The sequence below is a fragment of the Pseudorca crassidens genome, chromosome 6 (genome assembly GCF_039906515.1).
Source record: "Pseudorca crassidens isolate mPseCra1 chromosome 6, mPseCra1.hap1, whole genome shotgun sequence".
NCBI classification, from domain to species: domain Eukaryota; kingdom Metazoa; phylum Chordata; class Mammalia; order Artiodactyla; family Delphinidae; genus Pseudorca; species Pseudorca crassidens.
This window is the reverse complement of record NC_090301.1, coordinates 19,541,098-19,568,935: the sequence shown is the minus strand read 5'-3', so window position 1 is coordinate 19,568,935 and position 27,838 is coordinate 19,541,098. Positions and strand designations below refer to the sequence as shown.

At 52.2% G+C, this 27,838-nt stretch overlaps 1 protein-coding gene across 4 annotated transcripts; it reads left to right on the top strand.

Annotated features, from left to right (window-relative positions):
* Positions 1-2,602: 2,602 nt before the first annotated feature.
* Positions 2,603-24,291, top strand: RUFY4 (RUN and FYVE domain containing 4). Of its 4 annotated transcripts, XM_067740645.1 has the most exons (14): positions 2,603-2,837; positions 3,338-3,607; positions 3,740-3,884; positions 5,044-5,168; positions 5,287-5,393; positions 6,619-6,744; positions 7,088-7,194; positions 7,734-7,877; positions 8,351-8,420; positions 9,588-10,235; positions 10,960-11,066; positions 16,737-16,883; positions 22,676-22,786; positions 23,351-24,291. In XM_067740645.1, exons 4-14 carry the CDS (start codon positions 5,117-5,119, stop codon positions 23,451-23,453), a joined length of 1,722 nt encoding a protein of 573 aa, XP_067596746.1. In that variant the 5' UTR covers positions 2,603-2,837; positions 3,338-3,607; positions 3,740-3,884; positions 5,044-5,116; the 3' UTR covers positions 23,454-24,291. The 4 variants fall into 4 exon arrangements, with proteins under 4 accessions (XP_067596746.1, XP_067596745.1, XP_067596747.1 ...); XM_067740644.1 differs by lacking the exon at positions 2,603-2,837 and having other exon boundaries at positions 2,888-3,607; XM_067740646.1 differs by lacking the exons at positions 2,603-2,837; positions 3,740-3,884 and having other exon boundaries at positions 2,888-3,607.
* Positions 24,292-27,838: the final 3,547 nt, after the last annotated feature.

The window sequence follows — 27,838 nt, the reverse complement described above, 5'->3', positions numbered from 1 at the left end:
CCAGAACTGAGGCTCAGAGTCATGGGAGCCAAGGCGGGCAATCTTCCTCAAAGCCAAGAGGAGGAACAGGCCACAGATTCCAGCCAGGGGAGGAGAGAGGTGCGGGCAATGAGGTCTGGGGGGACAGAGAGGCCACCAGAGCGAGGAGGGCACTGTGGTCTGAGAAGAGGACAGGCTGCTTAGGGGGATGAGTGGGGACAGCGTGCAGGGGCAAGAGGACAGGATGGCCTGGTAGGAAGGGGGCTTGCCAGAGGGGAGAGAGGAGGGGTGAGGCTGCGGGTGGAGACAGGTGATGTGAGCACAGGCTGTGGCCCAAGGAGAGAAGTCTGGCCTACGGAATGGGGGATGGAAGGGTCTGTGGCAGGAATGGTGGCGTTTCAGGGGCAGGACTGTCAGTAGGAGTGGCCCTGGCTGGGAGCCCAGATGCTTGAGTAGCTTCTAAGCCCTAACTCCTGAGGGAGGCTGAGAGCCCGAGAGATGTTTATCCACCACAAGAACATGGTAAAACACCTCCTGTGGTGAGGTGATAGGCAGCCTGACTGCCCTTTTCAGGGTGCCTGAAGTCTCCTGAGAGGTGCGGTGTGAACGGGGCCCTGGCGACAGGAGGAAGCACCACCAACAGCGTCCCCTGCTGGAGCGGTAGCCAGAGGAGACGTGGGCAGGAGCTGGGACTGAGACAGAGCTTCATCCTGCAGCTAAAGGCGGGCTGAGTCATGCGTAAGCGCCAGGGTCTCTCAAGAGGCTGCTCAGAAAACAGCTCATCCGAATGCAGACAGACACTCGTCCCCATGCCCGTCCCCGTGGCCGTCACAAGCCCACGCAGGCACCGGGCCCGCCTCCACCTTCTCCCTGCTCCTTGATCTCCCACCTCCAGTGCCCCTGGCTCTTTCCTCCATCTCAGCCCTGCCTGCGTGTCCCTGTCCCTGCCCACCCTCAGCTGGCCCCCCTGGCACCCACCCCACTGCTGGCCGCATGCAGCGCGGAGAAGGTAGGGAGATGGGGAGTCCAGAGATCCCCCAACAGAGAGCAAAGTCAGGAAGGGTCTGAGATAGGAACAGATAAGGGAGGGAGACTGTGAACTCACCTCCCCCTGAAACCTTTCAAGGTCAGAGGAGGGTTCATGAGGCTCTGAGGCTGGTGAGGAGTCCTGATGACCCCTGGGGACGGCCCTAAAGTCCGAGAGCTCCGCCACGTCACCTTCACTCTCTGTCCCTTTGCCGGGACCAAGAGGCGGTAGTCTGGGATGCCCAGCTGACACACCCAGGGCCTCACCCTTCCCCCAGGGCCCAAAGCTAAGCTCAAGCCTCCAACAGGATCATCTCTGGGCCACCAGCCACTGTGAGGATCAGTCAACAACTACACCCCACCAAGCCTGTCCGTCACGTCACCGTGGTCGGTCATCGTGGTGAGGACCGGAGCTAGAGCTTGGGAAGGACAGAGTTCGCTTCATAAGTGTAGCCCTACGCCTGGCACTGTGGAGTACAACCACGAATGTGCCAAATCTATGACCTGGAGGGACACCCAGTCAAGTGGGGTGGAGGGGGTCACTTTGGTGCGCGCGCGCGCACACACACACACACACGCGTGTGCACACCCACGCACACGTGCACGCACATACTTGGTTTCACTGGCTGCCACAGGGATAAGGGCAAGGGGCTGTGGCCACACCATACATTTTGAGTTGCCCAAACCCTGTGAGCCCCAGGGGGAGGGAGGTAAGACTCCAGCATAATCCAAACCCCACACAGCAAACAAATCTTAGGAGGCTGCAGCCTTCACAGCCCCCAAACAGAAAGGTAGGTTGGGATTACGCAGGGAGCCTAGAGCAGTGTTGCCTAGTCCCTGGTAACCCCAAATATCCCCCCCACTCCTCCTCCTTGGAGAAATCCAATGCCCACACGTAAACCAGGTCTGCTGGTTCACAGACAGGTGCCTCATCCGGAACAAACACCTGCCTCCTCGCACCGGCTTATTCCCACCCCTTTGCATCAGCTTTCCACTCGCAAGGCTCCAAGACTTACCCAGAACAGAGAATGCAGCGGTGAGGGTCTAGCTCCCCCACCAGCTTCAGGTCAGTCCTGGCTCTAACGGGGCCCTCCTTGACTCAGAAGGTCCCCTCCCTCCTGGCTACAGAGCCCTGGTCAGAAGCAATAGCCCCAGCTACCTGTGGGACACACAGTCAACTCCTGGACCAGGTCGGGGGAAATTCACTCTTTTCAGTGCCTTTCCCAGCAAGCCCAGCCCTGCCTCTCTTGGGTGGCTCCTAAAACCTCACCTGAACTATTTGTGCTTTTAAGAGTCAGGTCCTACATCACCCTTCTCCCAAGGGCACAAGACAGCCAGGTGAGACCTCGGCCTAACTCGCTGCCCCTTCACCTGGTCTTGGCTCCAGAGCCCCCCGACCGCTGTCCGGTGCTTTCCCAGCGGGGCTCTTCACCTCTCAGGTGAGCCGGGCTCTGCCCGCCACCCACCCCGCGCGGCGCCCTACCTGAAGCAGTAGCCGCCTGCTCTCTGCGCGGCCCGAGCCCCGGGGCTCCCGGCACTTGGGCGGCGCGGGGGCCGGGGGGCTCCGCGGGGGCTGGGGGCTGCAGGGAGGCCCGGGCTCCAGCGCCTCGCAGCACACCAAGCTCACGGTGCAACCCATCCGGCCGGGGCGCCAGCCAGCCCCTCGCCCTGGCGTCCGCTCGGCCTAGGGAGCCTGCGACGTCGGGGGGGGGACGGCGACACCCCCAGCCCGTCCCCTCCCGGAGCCTCCTTGGCCCGCAGCTCCAGGAAGCGGGGGAGCACGGCGCCCGCCAAGGGGCGGTGACACGGGCGCGGACGCCCGGACGCAGCCAGTGAGGAGGGGCGCGGTGGCGCGGGGAGGGGCGGCGCGGGGTCTCGGGACCGACCGAGGCGGCGGACCGGCAGAGAGAGAGAGAGAGCGCGCCAGCGGACGCGACGGGAGAGGCAGGAAGCAGATAAGGAGAGATAATGAGGGAGAGACGGGGACACGGGGCACAGAGAGGGGGGACGCAGCCTCTGCACGCGGGAGACCAAGTCCCAGAGAAGGAGAGACAGACGGGCAGGCAGTCCCCGCGGTAGGACAGAGCCAGGCTTGGGTACCGCGTGCTCCAGTGTTTACATGCGGTTCCTGGGGGGTTGTGAAACGGGTAGTCCTCGCAGATGCCTGCTCCTCTGTTCTCTGCCCCTAATACTAGCCCCTGGGAACCAACAGTGGAAAGACCCCAGCCTCAAGGAGACAAAGCACAGCCAGGGTGGGAGGGCCACAGTCCGCCTGGGCAAGCCACCGGGCCCCTTCCCGGACAGAGCATCTCACCAGTGCTTTCACTTTCAGCGGTGAGCCCCAGAACTGGGGGGATGGCACTGGTGATCAGCACTCACCGGGACCCCTCAGAAGAGATGGGGCGGAGGAGGGAGACATGAGGTGGGACCCTTGTCCTCCCCTCCACACCTGCACCGCACTCCAACCAAGTGACAGTAAAGGTGGGGCAGCCTCATAGCCTCTTTGTGCCACCTGGTGGCGATAAGGAAGAAAGACAAGAGCAAGTGACCGCGATGAGAAGGGGAGAGAACTCGCAGAGCCACAATTGCCACTACCTCCTCGGTGAGTCTGGGTCCCAGTCTGTGTTTGGCCAACAAGCGAACCCACCCCAGGTCTGCCTAAGAGGAACCATCCCCCGTCTCACCATTCTGCCCCGGTGCCCTCCAGCCTGCCTCTGCCACTTCTGCCCCACAGTGTTCCACTTCTGCTCTGAGCAAGATTTCCCCCTCCTCCAGCCTGCTGGGCTGGGCGTGAGTCACTTCCCAGGCAGCAAACTCTGGAAAAGGCTGTGCAGAGTAGTGCTCTGCTTTCCATGCCCCAACCAGCCAGGCCTTCCCAGGTGAGTAGCAAGGAGACCCCTGGGTCTGGGGGCGGCCAGGAGCAAGGGCAGAGGAATCCTGGGTAGAGGTGAAGAAGGCGAGGAGGTCCATCTAGGTGTCTGTGGAGTTCATAGATCATCTGAGCTAAAAGGAGCGGCAGAGACCCTCAGTCCAACCCCTTGGTCTACAGATGGGGAAATCCAGGCCCGAGAAAGGCGAAGGATGTGCCCCAGGTCACACAGTGAGCCAGCAGCAGGGCCAGGATGGAGAACCAGGTCTCTTGACTCCCAGCACTGTGCTCCCTGAATGCCATTCCCCACCCACCCTCCCTCGTTTACCTTCCTTTCCTTCTCCCTTCCCCTCCTCTGTGTCCTAGCGCTCCTTCACTCCCACTCACTTCCAAATTCCAGCCACCACAGCATGGGAGGCAGGACACCTGGGTCTCCCACTCCATGCCTGTCTTTACTTCCGGCTCTCAGAACAAGCCCACGGGCCCTCTGGGGCCACAGTATTCCTCTCTGAGCCCTGGGACCCGCTGTGGGGGGAACAGGCTGAGATTCACTGGGCAGAGAGCAGTGGGATTAAAACCCGGTTCCCTACACACCCCCAGCATTCTGGCTCAGGCCCGACTCTGGGGCTTTGCCTTGCTTCTGCCTCCTTTTCCTCAGGAAACACGCATTTTCCATGCAGCTGGGGCCCAGGAAAGGATGAATGTGTGTCCCAGGGCTGATGACTGCCCTTGTGGGGGAGGGAGTGACAGCCCCTCAGCCCAGCGTCCACATGGCTTACACACATGAGCACTAGCAGGGTTGCTCACAGCCAGTCGGGGTTGAGAGCATGAGCCCTGCAGGCACAGGGACCTGAGTTCCAATTCTAGCTTCACCACTTAGAACTTTGTGACATTGGAAAAAACACTTACCCTCTCTAAGCCCCCCTTTCTTGTTATAAAATGGAGTCAATAACCTCCCAGGGTTATTATGGGGACTGAATAATACAAGGATGTCAGGCACAGGACACAGGGCCTGGCACCCAGGAATGGCTCCATAGGTGGGGACCACACCATCATCCTCCCGCCCTGCCTTACAAGAAAGAGCTGGGTCTTCTCCTACCAGTGAACTCGCTGTGTGACCCTAGAGACGTCACATTGTTCTCTTGGCTGTGATTCCTCCTTTGTATAAGGAGAGAGCTGGGCAGCTGAAGCCAGAAGCTCGTTCTTGGCCTCTAGACCCACAAGGAATCACGTCCTTTTCAAATGCTCATGGCAGAAGAAGGGGCTGTCTTCAAGATGACCAGTGACCTGAAGGGTGAGTGTGTGCTGAGAGAGTTTCTGGGGCCGAATTGGGGGAGAGGTGAGGGGTCTTGAGAGCCTTTCCTTCAGAGCCCTCACCGTCTGAGGTCTGATGTCCACCATCCTCCCCACAGCTGTCATCTCTGCCATCCTCCAGGACTATGGGGGTGGGCAGCAGCCGGTGACAGACACCAGTGCTGAACTGCACAGACTCTGTGGCTGCCTGGAGCAAGTGCTGCAGGTAGGGCCCTCCCCTCCCCCCCACTCTCCCATCTCTCCAGGTCCCAATAACCAATAACCGAATGGGCTTTCCCAGATCCTGAGGGAAGAGCCACTGCCTCTCTTCATTACCACGCACTACCTCATCTCTGTCAATCGGCAAACCCTTCCTGACATCTAACCTCACCCTTGGAGGCTGTCACTGTAGCCTGGGACGTGAGGTGGGACAAGGCTGGGGCAGGGTTGGGGGGGCTGGGTCAGGTGGGGCTGTCTAAAGACAAAAGTTTCAGAGGCACAGGTGTCCTCGGGCTGGCCTTCCTCGCTTCTGGTTAGAGCCCCAGTCATCACTATCACTAGCTTTTATTGAGCACGTATTATGTGCCCAGCTAAGCCCTTTACATGCCCATCTTGTTTAATTTTCCTTCTAACCCACTGAGGTGCTTGATGACCAGCCCATCCCCCCCCACACACACACATACTCTTCCTACTTCTCTGACAATGTGCATGTACATGTGTGGTGTGAGTGTGCATGTGTGTGAGGGGGGTGTGTGTGTGTGTGTGTGGTATATGTTGTGTGCCTGTGTGGTCTCCTGCCAGTCTGCCCCTCATGTGCTGCACTACAGTCACACTGGCCTCCTTGATCTTCCTAAAGCAGAAAAGCACCTACCTCAGGGCCTTTGCACTTGCTATTCCCTCTGCCTGGAAAGCTCTTCACCCAGAAATTTGGATGGAACCCTTTCTCGTTTCCTTCAGATCTGGACTTGAACAGAGCCTCCTCAGTGAGGCTTTCTCTAGACACCTTAATCTACATTTTTTAACACACACACCACACATACACACCGCACACTCACACACCGCACACACATCTCACACGTGCATGCACACACCGTGCGCTTTCCACTCCCTTTCCCGCTTTATTTTTCTCCTTATCAGTCAGCGCAATCTAACATACTATATGTTTTGCTTATTCCGTTTGTTCATTGTTGTATCCCCAGGGCTTAAAACAGGGCCCAGCACATAGTAAGTGCTCAATAAGTATTTCTGGAATGAATGAATGAATGAGAACACTGAAAGCTCAGAGAGGTCAAGCAGCTTGCTCCCGGTTACACAGCCAGCAGGGGCAGACCAGGACCTGAAGTGGGCCTGTCTGCATGAGCCCTTTCCGCTATACTGCTCAGCGTGCTGGAACGCAGACTGTTCTGGGAGGGAACATTTCCACACTTTCCTTTCCCTCATCTTGCTCCCAGTTTGACCAGAAAGAGCAGAAGAGCTTCCTGAGGCCTCGGAAGGATTACTGGGACTTCCTCTGCACAGCCCTGTGGCGGCAGCGGGGCGACATGGAGCCAGTCCACTTTGTCCACTCACAGGACAAGGTATCCAGGGCCAGGTGGTAGGGGAGCTGGCCTCGATATGATGGGGTCCTGCCCCCAGGTCCTTGACGAGGATGGCTCGGTGGCTGGAGGGGACACCGGCCTGCCCGAGGCTCCTTTCTCACCCATCCCAGCTCCACTGACCATAGCCCCCCTCACATGGTCCTCACCTGTCGTTAGCCCTGCCCTCACACCCCTCCGGTCACCCCCTTTCCTCCCACAGCCTCAAGTCCCAGGACACCCTTTCTCATGCACCACTCATTCTAGCTTTTCTCCCTCTGTGCTGGCTGCGTTCCCTCTGTCCTAATACCACCATCCCCCCACTTGTCCCCTGTGTGCTGTGCAGTTGAAGACCCCGCTGGGAAAAGGCCGAGCCTTCATCCGCTTCTGTCTCGCCCGTGGACAGCTGGCCGAGTCCCTGCAGCTCTGCCTCCTGAACCCAGAGCTAACCAGGTGGGGCTACTGATACCATCCGAGCCCGTGGCCCTCCTTCGGGAAGATTCCTCTTTACCCCTAGAAGGGTGGTTTGATATCAAAGATGACTAAAATAGGGCTTCCCTGGTGGCGCAGTGGTTGAGAGTCCGCCTGCCGATGCAGGGGACACGGGTTCGTACCCAGGTCCAGGAGGATCCCACATGCCACAGAGCGGCTGGGCCCGTGAGCCATGGCCACTGAGCCTGCGCATCCGGAGCCTGTGCTCCGCAACGGGAGAGGCCACAGCAGTGAGAGGCCTGCGTACCACAAAAAAAAAAAAAAAAAAAAAAGATGACTAAAATAAGGGTCATAAAGGGAAAGCCAAGGAAGAAAGGGCTAAGGGAAGGTTAGAGCCCCAGTCCTGGTAGCACCATGATGCTCGGCCTCCTGGTCCCCAAGGACCACCCTGTCTGGGGAACCATCCCACTGTGGTGTGCAGTGGAGGTAGATTCTCTGAGGTTGGGGGTGGCAATAGCACCAGAGCCAAAGGCCAAGGGTGCTGCTCCCTCTTAACACAGGGAGTGGTATGGCCCCCGGAGCCCTCTGCTGTGCCCTGAACTCCAGGAAGACATCCTGGACTCCCTCTATGCTCTCAACGAGGTGACCTTCGACTTGGACCTGCAACGGCCAGACTTGGATGGAGCCTGGCCCATGTTCTCAGAGTGAGTGGGGGCAGCGTGGAGGGAAGCTTCTTTTCAATGCCTGCTCCCATTACTACCACCCCCCAAAACTAACCCCAAGCCCTCAACCCCCAGCCCCATCTTTTCCTCCCTCTCTTCTTACTCCCTGACTCCCGATTCTCCACCTCCCTAGCCTTCTGTTTTCCCAGTGCCATCTTAGGATGTCCCATGGTGCTGCACAGAGAACACACTCATTAAAGAGTTGTTGGGTGGTTGGGGTAGATAGTTAGAAGGATGAATGGATGTTGAGATGTTGAAATGGAATGGAAGGATGGATGGAGGGTAGGATGCGTGGGTGGATGGAGAGAAGGATGCATGCATGAGGGTGGAAGGGCAGGAAAGTGGGATGGGTGGTGGGATGAATGGGTGGTTGGAAAGATGGGGTATCCTGCATCTGAGGACCAAGACCACTGCTGGAGAGAGGTCCAGGGTCCCCCCGCTTCTTTCACTTTCAGGTCCCGCTGCTCCAATTCCAACTGGACCCCGGGAAGAAGACCCAGAAAGATCAAAGATTCCCCTAAGGAGGTGCCTCTTCCCAACCTTCAGCCTAGTTGCCTCTTCTCTATCTCTGTTGGGACCCCCAGGTTGAGAAGTAACTGAGCCCTGACCCAGCTGGACAGAGAGGGAGAGGCCAACATGTGGACCTGGGGCTAGGGAGCCACAGAAGCCAAGGCTCATATTCGTAAGGTGGTGAGGATGTCAGGGAGAGCAGGGAACCGCTGGCAGCACCTGCAGGCGCCACTGGGGCCCCTGGGAGGAAGGAAAGCTGGGGAGGGCGACCAGAAGCTTCCAGGAAACAGCCCAGGGAGACAACCTCTGCTGGACAATTTGCAAACATCCCAGTTCAATTCAGGGAGCGATTGAAGAGCCAGATTGCCTGGTTGATATCCCAGCTCCATGCCTTACTAACCAGGGTCCTTGGGCGCATAACTTGTCCTGCCTCACGGGGGGATCGTGAGGTCGCACTGAGACAGCCCAGGTGCCGCACAGAGCAAGGCTCCTGCTCCGTGGCCAGTAAGCGGTAGCCTGTGGTTATCATCTTTCCACAAGCTTGCTTTGCACCCCCGCCAGCTTCCAGGCCCCAGGTGCAGATACTGTGACTCAGTCTCTGACCTAAAGGAGTTCCAGGTCTGCTGGGGAGACAGACCCTAAAGGAACACACCGCAACACAAGTTAAGTGTAGTGACCAGACACGCCCAGGAACGTGGGGGAACAGAGGAGGCTTCTTGACAGAGGTGACTTTTAGGGGCTGTCGGTCTATTTAAGCTTTCACCACAGCCCTATAAGGAAGTATTATTATTCCCATTTTACAGACCAGAAAATGGAGACACAGAGAAGTCAAGTTCAGGGGGGAAGATCAGAGGAGAGTGGTGGGAAGAACTAAGGGGAAATCAGATCGATGCAGAAGATGGAGGTAAAGGAGGGAGAAGGATTCCAGCAAGAGGTGAGGAAGGAAAGGGCGTTGAGAAGCGCTCTGCTCAGATCAAAGTCTGGGCCTCAGGTCACCTGGGGTGTTTTTCAACATTCAGATTCCTGGGCCCTCCCCCAGATCTGCTGAATCAGTATTTCCAGTGGGAGGACCAGAAATCCATATATCTAGCAAACCCACTGGATTAGGGCTGTGGCCTCTCCCAGGCACCAGGTTGGTGAATTGGTGCTGAGAGGGATGACGGGTTTGCGGCTTCTCTGCAGATCTCACCCACATATGGAGACCCCACAGGAGGCCACCCAGAGGAGCCACATACCAGGCAAGCCAGTTCCCTGCGAGATGCACCCAGGGAAGACAGGTTGGCTGGACTCCCCAGGTCCCAGCAACACAAGCATCAGCCCCTCTTTTTGGAAAAGAAGAAAGAAGATCCCAGGAGGCTTGGGCCTCCCCAGAGCATGTGGGAACTAGAGGGGGAGGAGCTTCAGCAAAACCAGGAGAAAGGAGCTCCAAGGACGGGGATGTGCCTGGAGAACTCAACACCTAGCATCCAGGGACAGGGCAAGGGGGCCAAAGGGACTCTGAAGGAGGTGATAGGGACAGATACTGAGGGCAGGGGGGTTTTGCTGAGTGCAGAGGGCCAGAGAACAATAGATGGGACTTATGAAGGGGAAGCAGAGAGGAGTCATACCCATAGGCTGCTGGCCTCCAGCCCCAAAGAGATGATAAGGGATGCAATGTCAGGGAGCCGTCAGGGCGGGAAAGTGCCCAGCAGCCCCAGGGAGTTCTGGGTCCTTCAGGGCCTGGAAACAAAGGAAGGCTCCACCACAGAGAAGCCCCAAGAGCAAATAGGAGTGACCAGTGCAACCAGGAGAGAGGAACAAGCAGAGATGGCCTTGCAGGATGTGGTCAAGGTGAGAGCAGTTGAGCTCTGTACCTGTCTCTGCTCCCCATCTCTAACCTAGCCCACAGGTGGGTGTCTTCAAGGATGGCCCAGGGCCATTCCAGCCCACAGACCAATTTGCATTGGGCCACACAGGATCATTATGATCTGAGGATGCCTTTTGGAAGTTCTCCAGTTCATCACATGAAGAACACGCATTCTTCAGTTTACTACAATACCCACCTCTCCCTATTGCCTCACACCAGGCCCACTTTGTTCATCCTGCCCAGCCCCTGTAGGCATCTGAGTTTGTAATCCCTTCCCAACAGTTCTTCAGGGCAGTTGCTTGTTCTCAAGTTCCATAGCCCTCATTATTGGCAGGTTTCTTCCCAATATCTAGGCTCTGCTATTGCAGGCCCTACCTAATTGCTCCTGTAGATGTTTCCCTTCAAGGTCACCCAAATTGTTTTCAAGCCTTCCTTCGGCATCCTCCCTCGCCTGAGTCTTCCAGATCCTTGAGGTCTGTAACTTCCATCCTTTAGCGAAGGAAGAAATGGTGGCTCCAGGCTCACCCAGGGGCAGAGCCAAGCACCACAGCTCCCAGCGCTGTCCCCAGTCCTGCTCTCCACCCAAGGGCTGTTTCACATGGCCTGGGGTCTCACGGGGGTGTTTGTCAGGTCAGGCCCCGGGCTGGGGTCTCTGTCCTCCTCCTTCAGCTTCCGTTTCCCCTCCTTTTACCCTCTCCCTGCCCTCAGAGTCTCAGACATGGGCTCCAGAAAACCAAGGAGCAGGCCCAGCACCAGGAACAGCTGCTGAAGGAGCAGGAAGGGGAGCTGAAGGCACTGCAGGAACAGCTCAACAGGTAACCTAGGCAACCACCAGTGCCACGGGGCATGGGAGCCAGGAGGCCAGGGGGGCAGGAGGCTCACATTCACGGTCATGCCAGCAAGCGTTGCACCAGGCCCTGTGCGGGCAGAGCTTTGGCATGCTGTACATACAGGAAATTGTTCCCACCCTTAGGGTGCTCCTGCCCCCCTCCCCTCCCCTCCCCTTTGCCAGCCCCCTCCCTCGCTGGCCTCCCTCAGTAGCCCCAGGAGAGGTCTATGCATCCCATCCCTCCCTTCCCTCCCACACTCACCTTTGCGCCCTTCTGCTGCCTCTTCTGGGCTCCCCTCTCTCTTTTCCGTCCACACAGCCTCCCTCTCCCACCACACTCCTGCCCCACTATCTCTCTCAGTCTCCCTCTTTGCCTCTTATTTTCCTGTTCCCTATTGTACGGTCGCTCTTTCACCCTCTTGGTTACAGTAATCATAACTATCATCACTGAGCACTTACTATGTCCCTGGCACTGTTCCAGGTGCTTCCCGGTAACAATCTCAGGAGATCGGTCCTCCAAGGACCCCCACTTTATAGATGAGGCGGCTAAGGCTCAAAGACCCGCCTAACTCACCCCACATCAGCTAGTTAGTAGAGGAGCTGAGATCCAGACCCTACAACTGTCTCCAGAACCAGTGGGCCTAAAAGCTGCCCCGTCAGCCAGTGTCCCCAGTGCCGGTGTGTCAGTCTCCTGTCTCTCCCCTCAGCCTCTCGCAGCATCTGGCATCTTCATCCTCCCACCATCACCTTCACCTCAAGGGTCCAAAGTGCATGTTTTGTCTCTGCGTTCCCCCTCAGTCTCTCAGTGTCTCAGTTTCTTTGCCATAATTTATTTTTAAAGAAATTATGACACCATGCAAAGATCTTCCTTGGTCTGACTCAGTCTCTCTGTGTGTCTCTCCCTTGGTCTCCACGTGCCTCAGTCTGCCCGCCTGCCTGGTCTCTCCCACTTGACTGACACCTGCCCTGACCCCCAGGGGAGCCTGCATAGCTGTGATTCAGACTGAATCACAGAGCTGTCTACTGGCTGCTTAATATGCTGCGAGAGGCCCGGGGGCCCAGGAACCAACCCCAAAAGGCCCCCGGGGACTCCTCCCACCAGACTCTCAGCTGAGTCCTGTGGTTTGGTCAGCAAAGAATCCCATGATTCAGGCCCTAAGTGAGTGCAGGGGCCTTGCCCACTCAAGGCCATCTCTGGGAATCAAAGCAGGCTGGAGGGAGAAGCCAGGAGGCTCCAGGGAGACTGCCCAGCCCCAGGCTGCTCCCTGAGGCTGGGGGAGCCCTTGTTTCACAGACCCCTGCCCTGCCCCCATCATCCCGTCCATCATTCGGTCATTCCACAGACACTCGGAGCTAGACCTGTTCTATGTGCTGAAAATACTCTTACAGACAAAACAGATAAAATGCCTGCCCTTTTGGAGCTTACATGCCAGTGGGGGAGGCAGATGACAAATACAAGCAAGTAAAATGCATAGCATGCAGATTGGGATAAGTTCTAAGAAGAAAAAATAAAGCAGGGAAGGGGAATGGGAAGTGTCAGGGGTGACCTTTTAGATGAGGTGGCATGGCCAAGGGGGCCTCCCTGGAAAGGTGACATTTGAGTCAAGACCTGAGGGGGCTGAGGTCTGAGCCTTTGGCTATGTGGTCAAGGAATGTTCCAGGCAGGGGGAACAGCAAGGGCAAAGGCTCTGCAGTGGGAATGGGCATGGCATCAAGGACGCCACTGTGGCCCCAGTGGAGTGAAGGAGGGGAGGGCTGTAGGAAAAGGTCAGGTGGGTAACAGGAGACCCTAGCAGGTCATCAAAAGGACCCTGGCTTTGACTTGACTTTGAACCACTGAGAGTCCTGAGCAGAGGAGGGACATGATGTGACTGTCTGCATGTTAAAAATATGTTTCTCTGCTTTGAAAAAACAATTCAGTGGTTTTTAGTGTATTCACAAAGTTGTGCGTCCATCACCACCATCAATTTTAGAATATTTTTATCACCCCAAAGAGAAACCCTGTACTCATTAGCAGTCACTGCCCATCTCTCCCCAGCCCTCCAGCCCTAGGCAACTGCCAATCTGCTTTCTGTCTGTGTGGATGTGCCTATTCTGGGCTGACATGTGCTTCAAGGACTCAGGCCTGCTGCTCCGTGGAGCTGGTCTGTAGGCTAGCAGGGGTGGAAGCGAGGAGACTGATGACGAAGGGGAGCTGGGATGCACTGGAGGCGTGAAGGAGCCGCTGGATCCTGGATCCAATGTGAGGTCGGGCTTCCCGAGGGATGGCTGTGGGGTGTGAGAGAAAGAAGGAAGTCAAGAATGACTCCCAGTCTTCGGCCTGACCGGCTGGAGAACTAGAGTCCCTGTGTGGCAGAGCAGGTCGGCAGGGAAGGCTCAGGCATTGGGTTAGGAGCCTGCTAAGTTCAAGACCCCTGTTAGACTCTAAGTGGATCCTTGGGTGGGCGGCTGAGTGTGGAGCTGGGGAGAGAGGCTGGGCCGGGGGACCCACGAGAGACTCATCGGAATGCGGTGGTAAGTTACAGAAGCCCCTGAGGCCTGGACAAGAACGCGTCCCCTGCCTCCTGGGATCCAGGGAACTTAGACAAACCCCTCACCCCTGGGAAAGTGGCCGTGGGCTTCGAGCTGGTGACAGCATCTCACCACCAGCGAAGAGAAGGACACGGGGGCCCAGGCGGTTAATGAACAGTATTTACTGTGCCTCTGCTATGGCCACGTGGGGGGACAGAAGGGAACAGAACAGGCAGTGTCTGCACTCACACACCTAGGGAGATGTAGGGAGACAGACAATAGATCAACAAATGGAAATACGCTGTCAGGTGGTCATGGGCCCTGTGGGGACTAGAGAGAGAGAGAGGGACAGGAGAATCATCTAGAATTGGAGTCAGGGAAGCCCTGTCTGAGGAGATGACATTTGAACAGAAATCCCAACCACAGGAAGAGCTGAACCATGCAGGTATCTCGAGAGGAGTGCAGCGGGGACCGGCAGATGCAAAGGCCCAGGAGACATGAGCTTGGGGACAAGCAGGCCTGTGGCTGGAGCAGAGGCTCCCACGTGGTGGAGAAGCAGAGGGCTCTCGTAGTCTGACTTGGGTTTCTGAAGGACTGCTCTGGCTGTGGTGTGGAGAATAGACTTAAGGTGCGCAGGGGTGCAGAGCCCCAGGCAAGACACAAAGGTGAGACACAGCAGGCCCCAGAGCAGACCAGCGGGGGGCTATAAAAATACACTTGGGCTTCTGCTACCCACTCCCCAGCTGTCTGGCTGTGGGGCGCCAGGACACTGACCTTCCCTCTTCGGCCTGAGGTCCCTGATTTGCAAAAGGAGATGGTTGGACCTCTTCCAGCTCACATGATCTGTGAGACCATCTTTCCAAGCAAATGGGTTTCCTCTGCCCTCTGGGTTAGACCTCAAAGCAAAAGAGATTAGGACAGGTACAAGTGGAAGGTCCTCAGATGGGGAATTAGGCAAACATCAAATCTTCCCCCCACCTTGGGTGGCAGCATTGAGCTCCCTGGAGGCATGCCACAGGACCATAAGTATCCACCCCTCTCTCCTACCTGCTACCCACTCAGCCCTGGTGCCACAAACCACTGGTGATCAGGGCCCTGCGTGGACGCAGGTGTGGGGAGGCAAGAAGAGATTAGAGCTGGACAGGCCTGCATTCAGATTTTTGCTCCCCTCACTTATCAAGCTGTGTGACCCTGGGCAAGTGTTACTCTCTCTCTGAAGCTCTGTTTTCTTTCCTGTGAAATGATGATCATATCACCTGTCCCATAAATTTGTGAAAATTCAATGAAACAAGGCTATAAAGCACTAAGCTCAGTGCCGGGCACCTAGTAGGTACTCAGTAGACTTTAATTCCTTCCATGTCCTCTCCTGCCCTAGGAGTGTCTGTCACCCCCATAAATACTTTAAATACTTACAATGCTTCAGTGGCTTCCTTTGCCCTGTGATCAAACTCCACTCCTTCTGGGGCCCCTGAAGGACCCTGCCTACCTCCCACCTTGCCTCCTGCCTCCCCAGCCCTGCCATTCACGGAACTACAGTGTCACTATCCCTTCTTTCATTTCCTCAAACAAGCCATGTTCTTGCCAACTTGCAGAACTTTGCATGTGCCCTTGGCTGGCTTTACACGGCTACCTCCTCGTCTTTCAGATCTGCTTAAATGTCACCTTGTCTAAGAAGACCTCCTGAGCATCCCCTCAACTCTGCATCTTGGCCCCTCCTTTGTCACTGTCACACAATTATCTTACTGGTCTATCACAAAGAAACACACTAACCTCAGTGGCCACATTAGGGCCTGGCCACACCAGAGACCCTGGGATCACTGGGCAAGTAAACTAGCTTAGGAAAATGAAATCCTAATACTAAGAAAGGAAGAGGCTGAAGACTAGAATGTTCGTTAAAAGTCACTTCTCCCTAAAGCTGCGGGAACTGGCCTTTTGGGAATTTTGGTGGCTAGCTGTGTCGGTTTGATTTCATGGCCCACTCAGCTTTCCTCCCTGCAGCATACTACATGGCTGAATTTTTTAAATTATAACTCAATTCCTTGTCAAGCCTCTTCCCCTCAAACACACTCAGCCAGGGGCACGGGTACACACACACACAAACACACACACACACACACATACACCCGCGCGCGCAAGCGCAAGAAAGAGAGAGAGAGCATCCAGAGATCACAGGATGGGCACCGCCGTCGCAACACCCGCCCATCCGAGCCACGGAGTAAGAGCCTGGGACCTGGGGTTGGGACCTTTTTATTTCCAGTCCATTACATTTCTTGGAACCTTCTAGGAAGCCACTAAAGACAAAAGCAAGAGGCAAGAATAGAGCTGAAGAGTTTCCAAGCCCAAACTGAAACGGAAATTTGAGAAAGCCATATGTTTACGATGACTTTTTAAATTGAAAAGACAATGTAATGAAATTTTTCAAAATATTTTAAAGCCAAAAAGTCACTTCAAATCGTACACCACTTACTCCTTTTCCCCAAACACCACAAATGTTTTCGGCAGGCACAGCCCGTCTGGCCTGGGTTCCCAGACACCCACTTCCCCCCAGAGAGCTGCCAGGACTGTGAACATGCCTTCCAGAAATTACATTTTAAAATGGAAATGTTTAAAAAAAAAAAAGAAAAAGAAGGAAAACAAATGAAAATGTTGGCTTTGCCCTCTAACGGAACATGCAAGGCGAGGCCCTGTTTTCACTGCTCTGAACAGTTGATGAAGAGACAATCTATAGGTGTCAGGCCACACAGTGCCTGGTTCACTGTGGTTTGTGTGTGGAGGGGGTGGGTGGGTATGTGTTATGTACATGTGTGTGATGTGTGTTATGATGTGTGTGTGGTATGTGTGTGGTATGTGGTATATGTTGTGGTGTGTGTAGTGTGTGTGTGCTGTGTCGTATGTGTGGTGTGCGTGTGTGGTGTCTAGTGTGGTGTGTGTGCCTGTATGGGTTGTGAATGTGTGCTGGGTGTGGTGTGTGTGTGCTGTGTTGTGAATGTATGGTGTGTGGTATGCGTGTGTGTGTGCTCACTTCAGCTGCAGGGGGCATCACCAGCTTCCCCGGTGGGGCTCCCTGTCAGGCAGAGGCCCAGCCCAGCTCAGACACACATGCTGCGCTTTTCCCTTCACAACTCAGTCTTCCTTCTGCGCCCAGGTGTCAGGAAGAGAGGGCCCGGCTGCAGGCGGAGCTGGAGCACAAGCAACAGGAGGCTGAAAGGAAGGGTGCCATGTATGAGGAGGAGCTTGGCGGGCAGCGGGACCTGGTCCGGGCCATGAAGAGGCGGGTGCTGGAGCTGATTCAGTAAGGGTGGGACACTGGGGACGGGAGGCGTGGTACAGCAGCTCTGGACCTTTTGTATGTACTAACTCATTTTCTGCTTTCAGCCATCCCCTGCTGTTATTCCCTTCTTTGTTGTTTTTTTTTTTATAAATTTATTTATTTTTGGCTGCATTGGGTCTTCGTTGCTGCACACGGGCTTTCTTTACTTGTGACGAGCAGGGGCTACTCTTCGTTGCAGTGCGCGGGCTTCTCATTGCTGTGGCTTCTCTTGTTGTAGAGCACGGGCCCTAGGCACACAGGCTTCAATAGTTGCAGCACGTGGGCTCAATAGTTGTGGTTCGCGGGCTCCAGAGCGCAGGCTCAGTGGTTGTGGCGCACGGGCTTAGTTGCTCTGCAGCATCACATTGGCTTCTTTCACTTAGGAATATGCATTTAAGTTTCCTTCATGTCGTTTCTTTTCTTTTATTTATTTATTTATTTTTGGCTGCATTGGGTCTTCGTTGCTGCACACGGGCTTTCTTTACTTGTGACGAGCAGGGGCTACTCTTCGTTGCAGTGCGCGGGCTTCTCATTGCTGTGGCTTCTCTTGTTGTAGAGCACGGGCCCTAGGCACACAGGCTTCAATAGTTGCAGCACGTGGGCTCAATAGTTGTGGTTCGCGGGCTCCAGAGCGCAGGCTCAGTGGTTGTGGCGCACGGGCTTAGTTGCTCCGCAGCATCACATTGGCTTCTTTCACTTAGGAATATGCATTTAAGTTTCCTTCATGTCGTTTCTTTTCTTTTATTTATTTATTTATTTTTGGCTGCATTGGGTCTTCGTTGCTGAGTGCGGGCTTCCTCTATTTGCGGCGAGCGGGGGCTACCCTTCGTCGTGGTGCACAGGCTTCTCATTCAGGTGGCTTCTCTTGTTGCAGAGCACGAGCTCTAGGCACTCGGGCTTCAGTAGTTGTGGCACGCGGGCTTCAACAGTTGTGACGCACGGGCTTAGTTGCTCTGCGGCGTGTGGGATCTTCCTGGACCAGGGCTCGAACCCGTGTTCCCTGCATTGGCAGGCGGATTCTTAACCACTGCACCACCAGGGAAGTCCCTATTCCCATGTTATAGATGAGAAAACCGAGGGCCAGAGAGGCTGGCTTGGCCACCAAGGACACACAGCATATAAGTTGCATAGAGTCCTCTGCCTCTAAGGCAAGCTACCCTCCAACCCCCACATACACACACACCAACCAAGGTTAGGAGAAGGGAAAGGAGCCCATAGGTTAACCGAGAAGTAATCGCATGTCCTACACCTGCCTGCCTACTGGACTTCCTCAGACGACTGGGCCTGTGGCCCATCTTGGGTCAGCTGTCCTGGGTTCCAGAGGATGAGCTCACCAGGATTAATCCTAAACCACTAAGCTCACTGCAGGACGGATAAAATGTGTAAAACCTGCTTTCTACCCTTCAGTCTAGTGAGGAGATAATTCACCTCCTTCAGGAAGTAGGAGACCATTGAACTCAGGTTCCATTAGAATCGGAAGGTTACTGAGGGATCATCTAGGACTAAATCCTCTTGCACAAAATCCAAGTGATTAAAGATGAGAAAAGGGAGAGATCAGCCTGGAAAGAAGAAAGAATTTAAGGAATTTAGTTTAAATTTAAATTTAATTTAAATTTAAGGAGCTGTCAACCGGGAGGAAGCTAATAAAAAATTAGCTATATATCTCACAAAAGAATTTAAGGTAGCTAACAATAAGACATATATATTGTGTATATGTGCACGCATACACACATACAGACACACACACACACACACACAAACACACACACACACACACATATATAGTTAAAGAAAAACAGAAGATTTAATGAAAGATGAAAAATATATACTCCTGAAGTTTTAGGGTTAGAACTTAGCTCTGAACATCTTGATAGCAGGATGGAAAAGGGAAACACAGAAAGTTTCACTGTCCATTCAAAGGAGCAATACCAGTTCATCCGGAGGGACAAATGTTTTTCCTAGTGCTAAAGAAATTCATCACAAGGCCCCAAACCACATAACACAATGTTCCTCCCAGAAGCGTTGTGGAAGATATGGCCTTAAGCAAAAAAAAAAAAAGATGGAGCATGAAGGTTGACTTCTGTGTCAAGATGGTAGACTGACCACACGTTATCCAGTCTCCATCCTGAGATCTCACTAAAATGATTGTAAAAGAGTAAAACATAAACAGAGAGAAAGGTGAAGGAGCCAACCACAAATGAGAGATTTCAGCTAATTTCCAGAAGCCAGAAAACAGATGGAAAAGTGGATACTGGATTTAGCCCAAGTTAGAACTTCAGGGCCCAGAGACACCAAGAACACAGATGGCAGAAGTGAGATGAGGGGCAGAAATCAGGAAAATTAACTGATAAAGTCATTAGAAAGAGCAGTGTACAACCCGTGCTTTCTGCCTGCCTCCTCCACTGCAGAACATCTAACAGTGAGGGGCCTATCACCCAGGCAAATAACTAAAAGGTCTTTCTCTAAAGAAAGCCCCAAATAAAAGAGCAGAGCGTTCTGGCATTTGAGAGTCTGGAGTGGCAGGTAGCTCGCTACCCAATCCCTCCAATCATCCCCTTCTACTCCCTGGAGCTCTAGCAGCTTTTATTGCCTCTTTCTTTTTTTTTTTTTTTTTTTTTTTTTTTTTCCTTTCGCGGTATGCGAGCCTCTCACCATTGTGGCCTCTCCCGTTGCGGAGCACAGGCTCCAGACGCGCAGGTTCAGCGGCCATGGCTCACGGACCCAGCCGCTCCGCGTCCTGTGGGATCTTCCCGGACCGGGGCACGAACCTGTGTCCCCTGCATCGGTAGGAGGACTCTCAACCACTGTGCCACCAGGGAAGCCCCCGATCGCCTCTTTCTTAAACATGAAATGACAACCAAGGATCCCCAGACATTTGAAGAGAGGCTAGAAAATAAAGGGGAGTGACAAAGATAAACAAACAAACAAAAATGATCCATCTTCCATAATGCTGTGAAAAGCGACCATCAAAAGATGAGAAGCATTCTTGACAAAAATATGATCACTGAAATTATTTTTAATTCATTAGGATTAGAAGATAAAGATGACACAGTTTCTCAGAAAGTAGAATAAAAGCACAGATAAATGAAGACGTGAGAGAAATAGAGACATAGAGAATCAATCTAAGAGTTCTAATATCTTCTCCAACTGACAGGAATTCCAAAAAAGAAAAGAATAAAAAGGAGGTGATTATCAGATAGAAATATGAGACACTTTCCCAACTCTGATGGACATAGATCTTCAGATTTAAAGATTTCACTGAGTGACCAGCACAATAAAGGAGAGGGGTGGGTGGTAAACTACATCTAGATACATCATTGTGAAATTTCAGTAAAACAAAGATAAGGAGAATATCCTAAAAGACAGGTCCACTTATAAAAGGAGTAGAACCCAACAAATGTTAAGACTCAATGGTGTAATCCTTTCAAGTTCTGAGAAAAACTAGCTTTTGCCCTAGAATTCTGTATCTAGCCAAACTAGGGAGTAAGTGGGGAGGTGATAGAGGAAAGACATTTTTTCAGATAGACAGGTCACATAAAATTCACCTCCCACACAGCCTTTCTTAGGAAGTTAATTAAGAATGTGCTCCAAGAAAACAAGGGAATAATCCAAGAATGGAGAAGAGGCAGAATTCAGGGAATAGTAGCTCTAGCCCATGAGAGAAGAAAAGGGAATTCCCAAGATGACAAGGGGGCAGCAAGCCCAGGAAGCAGTCAGTTCAGGTTATAGCAGAAGTATTGAGGGCCCAGGAGGGAGGTCTCAGGGGAGAAGAGCATTAGAAGAATATCTGATATGATGAAGAATTAGGGGCGTGGGGGATTAGGCTATGTTAAAGGCAAGTCATGCAAAGAGCAAAGAAAGGCAATTAGAAAGTCCTAGAAAAACAGAAAATTTCCAAGAAGGGAAATGTTACATCTTAGCTTCAGTTGATGCAATATGCTTACATATTGTCTGATAATGTAAATACTATTCATTGATTTTTTTCAGTATTGGAATCAACCTAAAGACAAAGCACAGAAAACAATCATAATTATAGAACAAACCTAAATGTTACCACCTAAACAATATTAAGTATAGAACAGAATCCAACAGGAATTTCTGTGAAGATGGAGATGTCCTGATTTTGCCCTGTCCAATATGGTAGCTACTAGTCCCACGTAGCGATCGAGTACCTCAATGGCTGGTGCAACTGAAGTTTTAACTTTATTTAACTTTAATTAAGTTAAATATACACCTGATATCACTTATATGTGGAATCTAAAAAATACAACAAACTAGTGAATTAAACAAAAAGAAGCAGACTAACAGATACAGAGAACAAACTAGTGGTTACCAGTGAGGAAAGGAAAGGGGGAAGGGACAACATAGGGGTAGGGGATTTTTTTTAAAGGGGGTTATTATGGGATTACATGAAATCATGTGTGTGAAACTTTTGAAAATTGTAAAGTACTGTAGAATTTAAAGAATCATTAAATTTAAAAATTAATAAAATAAAAAGTTAAATATACATCTAAACAGTCACGTGTGGCTAGTGGGTACCACATTGGATGTTGCAGGAATAAATAAGTTAGGAGGTTGAGAAGGAGGAAGCTGAAGAGCAGGGATGCTGGCACCATCGTAGTACAGAACGGCAGTCGTATGATGCTATCTATAGTCAATGAATGAGTGAGAAATAAATGTGTGAGTATATTCTGTAAAATTCCAACAGTAACCAATAGAGGAACCAAAAATGGGGATATAACTGCACTGGGAGGAAGGAGGAGGAGTTAGTGAGGATGGTAATAAATAACCCATATCCTCAAATGTTAAGACTTGATGGTGTAATGCTTTCAAGTTCTGAGAAAAGCCGGCTTTTGCCCTAGAATTCTATATCCAGCCAAACTAGGAAGCAAGTGGGGAGGTGACAGAGGAAAGACATTTTTTCAGATAGACAGGTCACATAAAATTCACCTCGCACACTGCCCTTCTTAGGAAGTTAATTAAGGGTGTGCTCCTTGTGATGTCAAGGAGCTCTATGGAAGATGTTCTTTCTTGATAAATCACGGAGGAGGAATATGAGCATATTACTTAAATATGGAAATAATATCAAGGAGAAAAAGCTAAAGCATGTAGGAAGTGGTTTGCTACTGAGTATGGGAAGGAGGTATATCTATTGCCTTTTGATATAAGTCCTTCCATACTCTTCGATTTTTAAATCGTACGTGTGTATGTCATTTTGATAAAAATGTTGAACAACCCATATTCTTAAACATTCTTTAAAACAACAGGATAGTTTTGCAGGAGCATAAATATATGTAACCACATATGTTACATGTCTTTCTCCATCACTATGTCTCTTTCTTGGTGTCTCCATCTTTCTCCATATTTGTCTCCCTCTCTGTCTGTGTCTCTGTCCCTGTCTGTCTCTGCATCTTTTCCCCTGTGTCTTTCTCTCTCCCTCTACATTGATCTCCCTGTCTGCTTCTCTGTGTGTCTCTGTCTCCTCCAACTCCCTGACTTCCTTTTTTTCTCTCTGAGTGCCTGTCTCTCCGTCCCTCTTTGTCTCCCTCTCCATTTCTGTGTCTCTTTCTGCTCCACTGTCTCTCATCTCTTTCGGTCTCTTTATGTGTATATCTCTGTGTGACTCCCTCTCTGTCTCTCTCTTCTTTGTTTCTGTGTATCTCTTTCTGTCCCTCTCCATCTCTCCATCTGCGCATTTCCATATTTCTGTCTTGTGTGTGTGTGTGTGTGTGTGTGTGTGTGTGTGTGTGTGTTCACCTCCACCCACCCATCAGAGAGAAGGATAACCTGTGGCAGAAGGTCCAGCATCTCTCTTCCTTGGCCCCTGGATGCTGTGTTGTCTGTAACAAGATCTTTGGTCGGCTGTCTCGGCGGTACCTGTGCAGGTAATGGGTGGGGGGGTACAGAATCCTTCCTCTGGGACAACCCAGTTTCCACCAGCCCACAGCCCGCTGCCCACTCCAGGGAAGGGAGGGACGCAGGAAATAGGCCTTTATGAAAGGCCACTTAAAGCTGGCTACTCATTTTACCCGACACTGCAGAGACATGAACAAGAACAGTGGAAAGGGGGCAGACAAGGAATGGCATCTGGAAAATGGGACTGGGTAACCCTTCCACAAATAGACTGATTAATCGATCAGCTAATCTCATCTGGGAAGAGATTTCCTGTACAGAGGAATCTGTACCTGCCCTGGAAACACAGTGGCAGGACAAACAGCAAGAGAGAGGACAGTGGGCTGTCAGGAGAACCTGCCATTTGGAGTTAGAGGACCCTGGAGGGGTGGGGCATTGGGACCCCTTTTAGGAAAGGGAAGGCCTCCTGAAACAGACCCAGGGCTATTCTGCTGGGAGATGGGAAACACACAGGTGGACACAAAGATGCTCGAACCCCATGACCCCCTCCCCCATATGCACCCACACATACCCACTCTTCCGCTTCTGCTTCCCAGGCTCTGCGGAGGCCTGGTTTGCCATGCCTGCTCTGTGGATTTTAAGAAGAAGGAGTGCCACTGCCCACCCTGCTTCCAGAGGAGAGAAGCCCAGGTCCTCTGACTGAGACCCACCCACCCCACCTCATCGGCCGTCCCCTCGGCCCTTCCCAGCCCTCTTGTCTGACCAGTCCTGCTTTCTAGAAGTTGGCCATCTAACGTGGACAGCACTTGAGTGGACAGACCGTGGTGTGGAGGATGGAAGGAGCCAGGCTGGCAGTCAGGAAAGAGGTTCTAACCCTGCATCTCCCACTGGGTGACTTTGGCAAAGCTGTCAGACTTTTTCCATAACATGAGGGAGTGGGCACCACCCTCTCTAAAGTCCCTGCAGGCTCAAAGTCCTTGTCCAAGAATAAGGCCCGGTGGCCCTGACATTTCTCCTCTGCACTCCCTTCTCAGCCAGCCCATCCTTCATGATACACGGGAGCTTCCTGTCTGCAGTCTCCTTCGGAGGTCTGCTTTCATTCTAAACAGCTTTCTTTAGGTACTATTAATGTATAATACACTTCACATAAACCTGATGAGTACAGTCTGATGAGTTTTGCCTTTAATATACACCCTGAAGCCATCACCATATTCAAAATAATAGACACCCATCAGCCCCGTTTCCTTGTGCCCTTTGTCATCTCTCCCTCCCCCCACCTCTCCCCATCCCCTGGCAACAACTTACTTGCTTTCTGTCATTAGAGACTAGTTTGCATTTTCTAGAATTTTGTATAAATGGAATCATACAGTATATACTCCTTATTATCTGCCCTCTTTCACTTGGCATAATTATTTTATCATCCGTGTTGTAGCATATATCAAGTTCCTTTTTACTGTTGAGTAGTATTCCACTGCATGGATATATCCCAATTTATTTACACATTCACCTGTTGTTGATACTTGGGTTGTTTCTAATTCCAGGCTATTACAAATAAGTTTCCCATCTTCACCTGTGTACAAATCTTTGTATAGACATATACCTTTATTCCTCTTGGGTAAATGCCTAGGAAATGAAATGGCGAGGTGGTATGGTAGGTGTATGTTTAACTTTTAAGAAATGGCTGAGGGCTTCCCTGATGGCGCAGCGGTTGGGAGTCCGCCTGCCGATGCAGGGGACACGGGTTCGTGCCCCGGTCCGGGAAGATCCCACATGCCGCGGAGCGGCTGGGCCCGTGAGCCATGGCCTCTGAGCCTGCGCTTCCGGAGGCTGTGCTCCGCAGCGGGAGAGGCCACAACAGTGAGAGGCCCGCGTACCACAAAAAAGAAAAAAAGAAATGGCTGAGTTATTTCCCAAAGAGATTGTACGTTGTACCTTCCCACCAAGAGAGTGTGGGAGTCCCAGTTACTCCCCAGGGTGTCTGGTTTGGGGGGCAGGAGGGGAGGCTTGAGCCTCTCTGCCCTTCCCTTCCAACCACTATGCTGACTTGATGGGTCCCAAGTTGTGAGCACCCAGAAGAAGGGGCTGATCTAGGCAACTCTCTATGCAGTGCTTACTCAGCTAGACTTTAATATTAAAGACAGTTGATGAGGACTCGTTTAGCTCCATGGTACAAGATCATATCCCCTGACTGCCCAAGAAGTCTTACATGAATTATGATCATTCAGTGGTCACCCAGTTGTGGTGCTTTTGACAACGCTGTTCCAGAAGAAGTGTGGGCCCCACTGTATGACAAGGCGATTAGCTGCCCTAGCTGGGCTCCAGGGCAGACTTTGTGGTCCCCAAGAGGCATGCATGCTATCTCTGTCCCCTCTGCCTCACGCAGACTGCCAAAGCCTCTGCCAAAGCCTCTGCAGAGGTTGGGCAACCCTGTCAATCTGACCAGAGCCCATGCACCGCCCCTTGGGGTAGGCCGCCCAAAGTTGCATCCCATTACCATCTCAAGAGGAAGAGTTTTGTAACAGCAGTTCCTGCCCTGGAGAGCTGGTGAGAACTTCTCCTTATCAAAGGCAGTGAGGAGGTGGGGGGCAGGGATGGAGGGAGTAAGGGGCAGAGCTGGGGCTCCCGGAGCCATCAAGGCAATAGAATCACCCCTGCCCTAGAGGACAGCAGTCCCTTTCTGGAGGTTCGACTTGCTCAGACACTTTTATTAGGGCAGGTTCTTATTACTGCAGAATACATCATATTCTAGTAGGAACTCCAGCATGGAGTTCAGACTTACCTGAGGAACTGATGGGGGAGAGGGGAGGTAGCTGAAGCCTGTGTTCTACGAGGTAGCAAGATGCTCCTGGACAAGAACTCAGGAGGAAATCAGGGGCCAGGAATGGGGGAGCTTAACCTTCACCCCCTGTTTGGGAGGGATGGAAGGGCAATGCTGAAGACCAGCCTCTAGCTCAACACTGCCCCCCAAGGAGTCCCCACCAGGTCCAATGGAGAGCACAGAAGCTCCACAAAGATATTGGGAAGCTCATTAGGCTCTGGGGACCCTCTGGCAGAAGGTTCCACAAGGCTCACCATAGACTATCCCAGAGCGTGGCACTGAAAGGGCACCAGTTCCCCAGTGGTGAGTCCAGAGCACACGTCTAGCCCAGCAGTACCAGAGGAGCCCCTGGGGGACACCTCCAACAGACTCTCCCAAATTCCTGGGGCGTATTCTACAGGGGGGGTAAGCCCTGCATGAACACACGGGGTCTGAAACAGTGCAATCTGGGTTATTGCTGTTGATGTGCCTTCATTTGTGCTCACAGGCTGGGGGTGCCCTGGGAAATATGGGCGACATAATTATTTCTTTAAATTAGATGTCACTCGGATGCACTAACGTACATTGGTTTCCTCACTTTGTCAGTTCATTCAGTGCTCAACAAAATGATATCAAGCACCTAGGGTTTGCCAAACACTGTGTGTGTCTGGTTTGGGGAGACGAAAATTTCATATCTATATCTATATCTATATCTATATCTATATCTATATCTATATCTATATATATGAAATCCCTGCTTTCAAGAACCTCACATCAAGGAGGAGGAAGCAGCCAAACTGATGATTGTAAATCCCCGAAATTGGTGCCATTGTAGAGGTAAGCCTGGGGGGTGCAGAGGAGCACAGAGGGCGGCGGCAGTGCATGGAGGTGATGACTGGGCTGAACTGGACAGGAGAGAGAGCTGGCCGGCCCAAGAGGGTGGGGATGAGGAAAAGGGAAATGAGTGCCAAGGCCCAAGCGGAACCAGAACAGCTCTGAGGGGGAACTGCAGGTCGTTCCCTGTGGCCAGAGTTAAGGATACAAGAGGGCATGGCCTGAAATAAGGCTAGAGAAGCACACAGGGTCAGATGCAGGGGCGCCAGGTGCCACAGCAGGAATTTGACTCTGTCTGAGGGCAACGGGAGTCTTTGAAGGGTTGCAAGAGGGAAAGAGGGTGATCAAATTCATTTCTTTTTTTTTTTTGGCCACACCGTGCAGCTTGTGGGATCTTATTTCCCCAATCAGGGATCGAACCCAGGCCCACCACAGTGAAAGCGCTGGACTACCAGGTAATTCCCTCAAATTCACATTTTAGGAAGATGGTTCTGGTAGAGAGTGGGGGATGGATTGAGGGAGGAAAGACTTGACACAGAGAGCATTTAGGAAAATAGTGGTCTGGTAGTGTTGGTAGTAGAAGTAGCAGCAGCAACCAACAGTGCCAAGCACCATGGTAACTGCTTTATAAATATAGACTCATTTAATCCACATGACAATTCTATGCAGTGGGTGCTCCCATTATCCCCATTTTACAGATGATGAAACTGAGTCCCGCGAGATGAAATAACTTGCCTGAGGTCTACAACCACTGACATTGCTGGGATCCTAACACAGACAGTCTAGCTCTGAAATCACAACCATCGCATGACGAACGCAGTAGTTTAGGCAAGAGAAAATAAAGCGGAACCTAACACCATCAGTGAAGACGGTGAGGAAGAGATAATCAAGAGACATGTTAAGGAGATGGCGTTCGTGGAGAGGAAGAGCAAGGCAAGCGTGAGGGGCACGCCTGTTTCTGGGTTAAGGAGGAGGGGCACCCGTGTCAGGGAATTCCGTGAGACCGGTTTTCTACATGTTGAGTTTGCAGCATCTGTGGGACCTCAAGGGAGATTCAGGAAGTGATTAAATGTAAGAATTTGAGCTTAAAGAGAAGCTTAGAAGAGAAGCTGGGACCTATAGGTGTAGGAGACACTGGCACATACTGGGTTGGGGCTGAAGCCAAGGAGGCAGGAGGACTAGTCTAGGGAGAACAGGTAGAGAAGAGGACCGAGGCAGACTTTGAGGAACATGCCTATTTGAGGAATGAATTGAGAAAAAAAGTAACAAATAAGACCAAGAGAAGTTCTCTGAGCAATAAGAAAACAATGGATCAGTGGGGTTAAATGGTTCAGAGATCAAATAAGATAAGGCTTGAACGGTATCCATTTCACCGTAAATACAGTTAAAAAGCGTACTGCAGGCTGGGAGAAGGTATTTTACCATGATTGACAAGTATGAGACAGTATGAGTA

Bases quoted from the DNA above. Each gene is read 5' to 3' on its own strand.
- RUFY4 (XM_067740645.1), top strand. From the start codon at position 5,117: ATGCTCATGGCAGAAGAAGGGGCTGTCTTCAAGATGACCAGTGACCTG. The intron at 5,394-6,618 runs GTAGGGCCCTCC...TCTTGCTCCCAG, and splicing joins GCCTGGAGCAAGTGCTGCAG to TTTGACCAGAAAGAGCAGAA. The intron at 8,421-9,587 runs GTGCCTCTTCCC...GCTTCTCTGCAG, and splicing joins TCAAAGATTCCCCTAAGGAG to ATCTCACCCACATATGGAGA.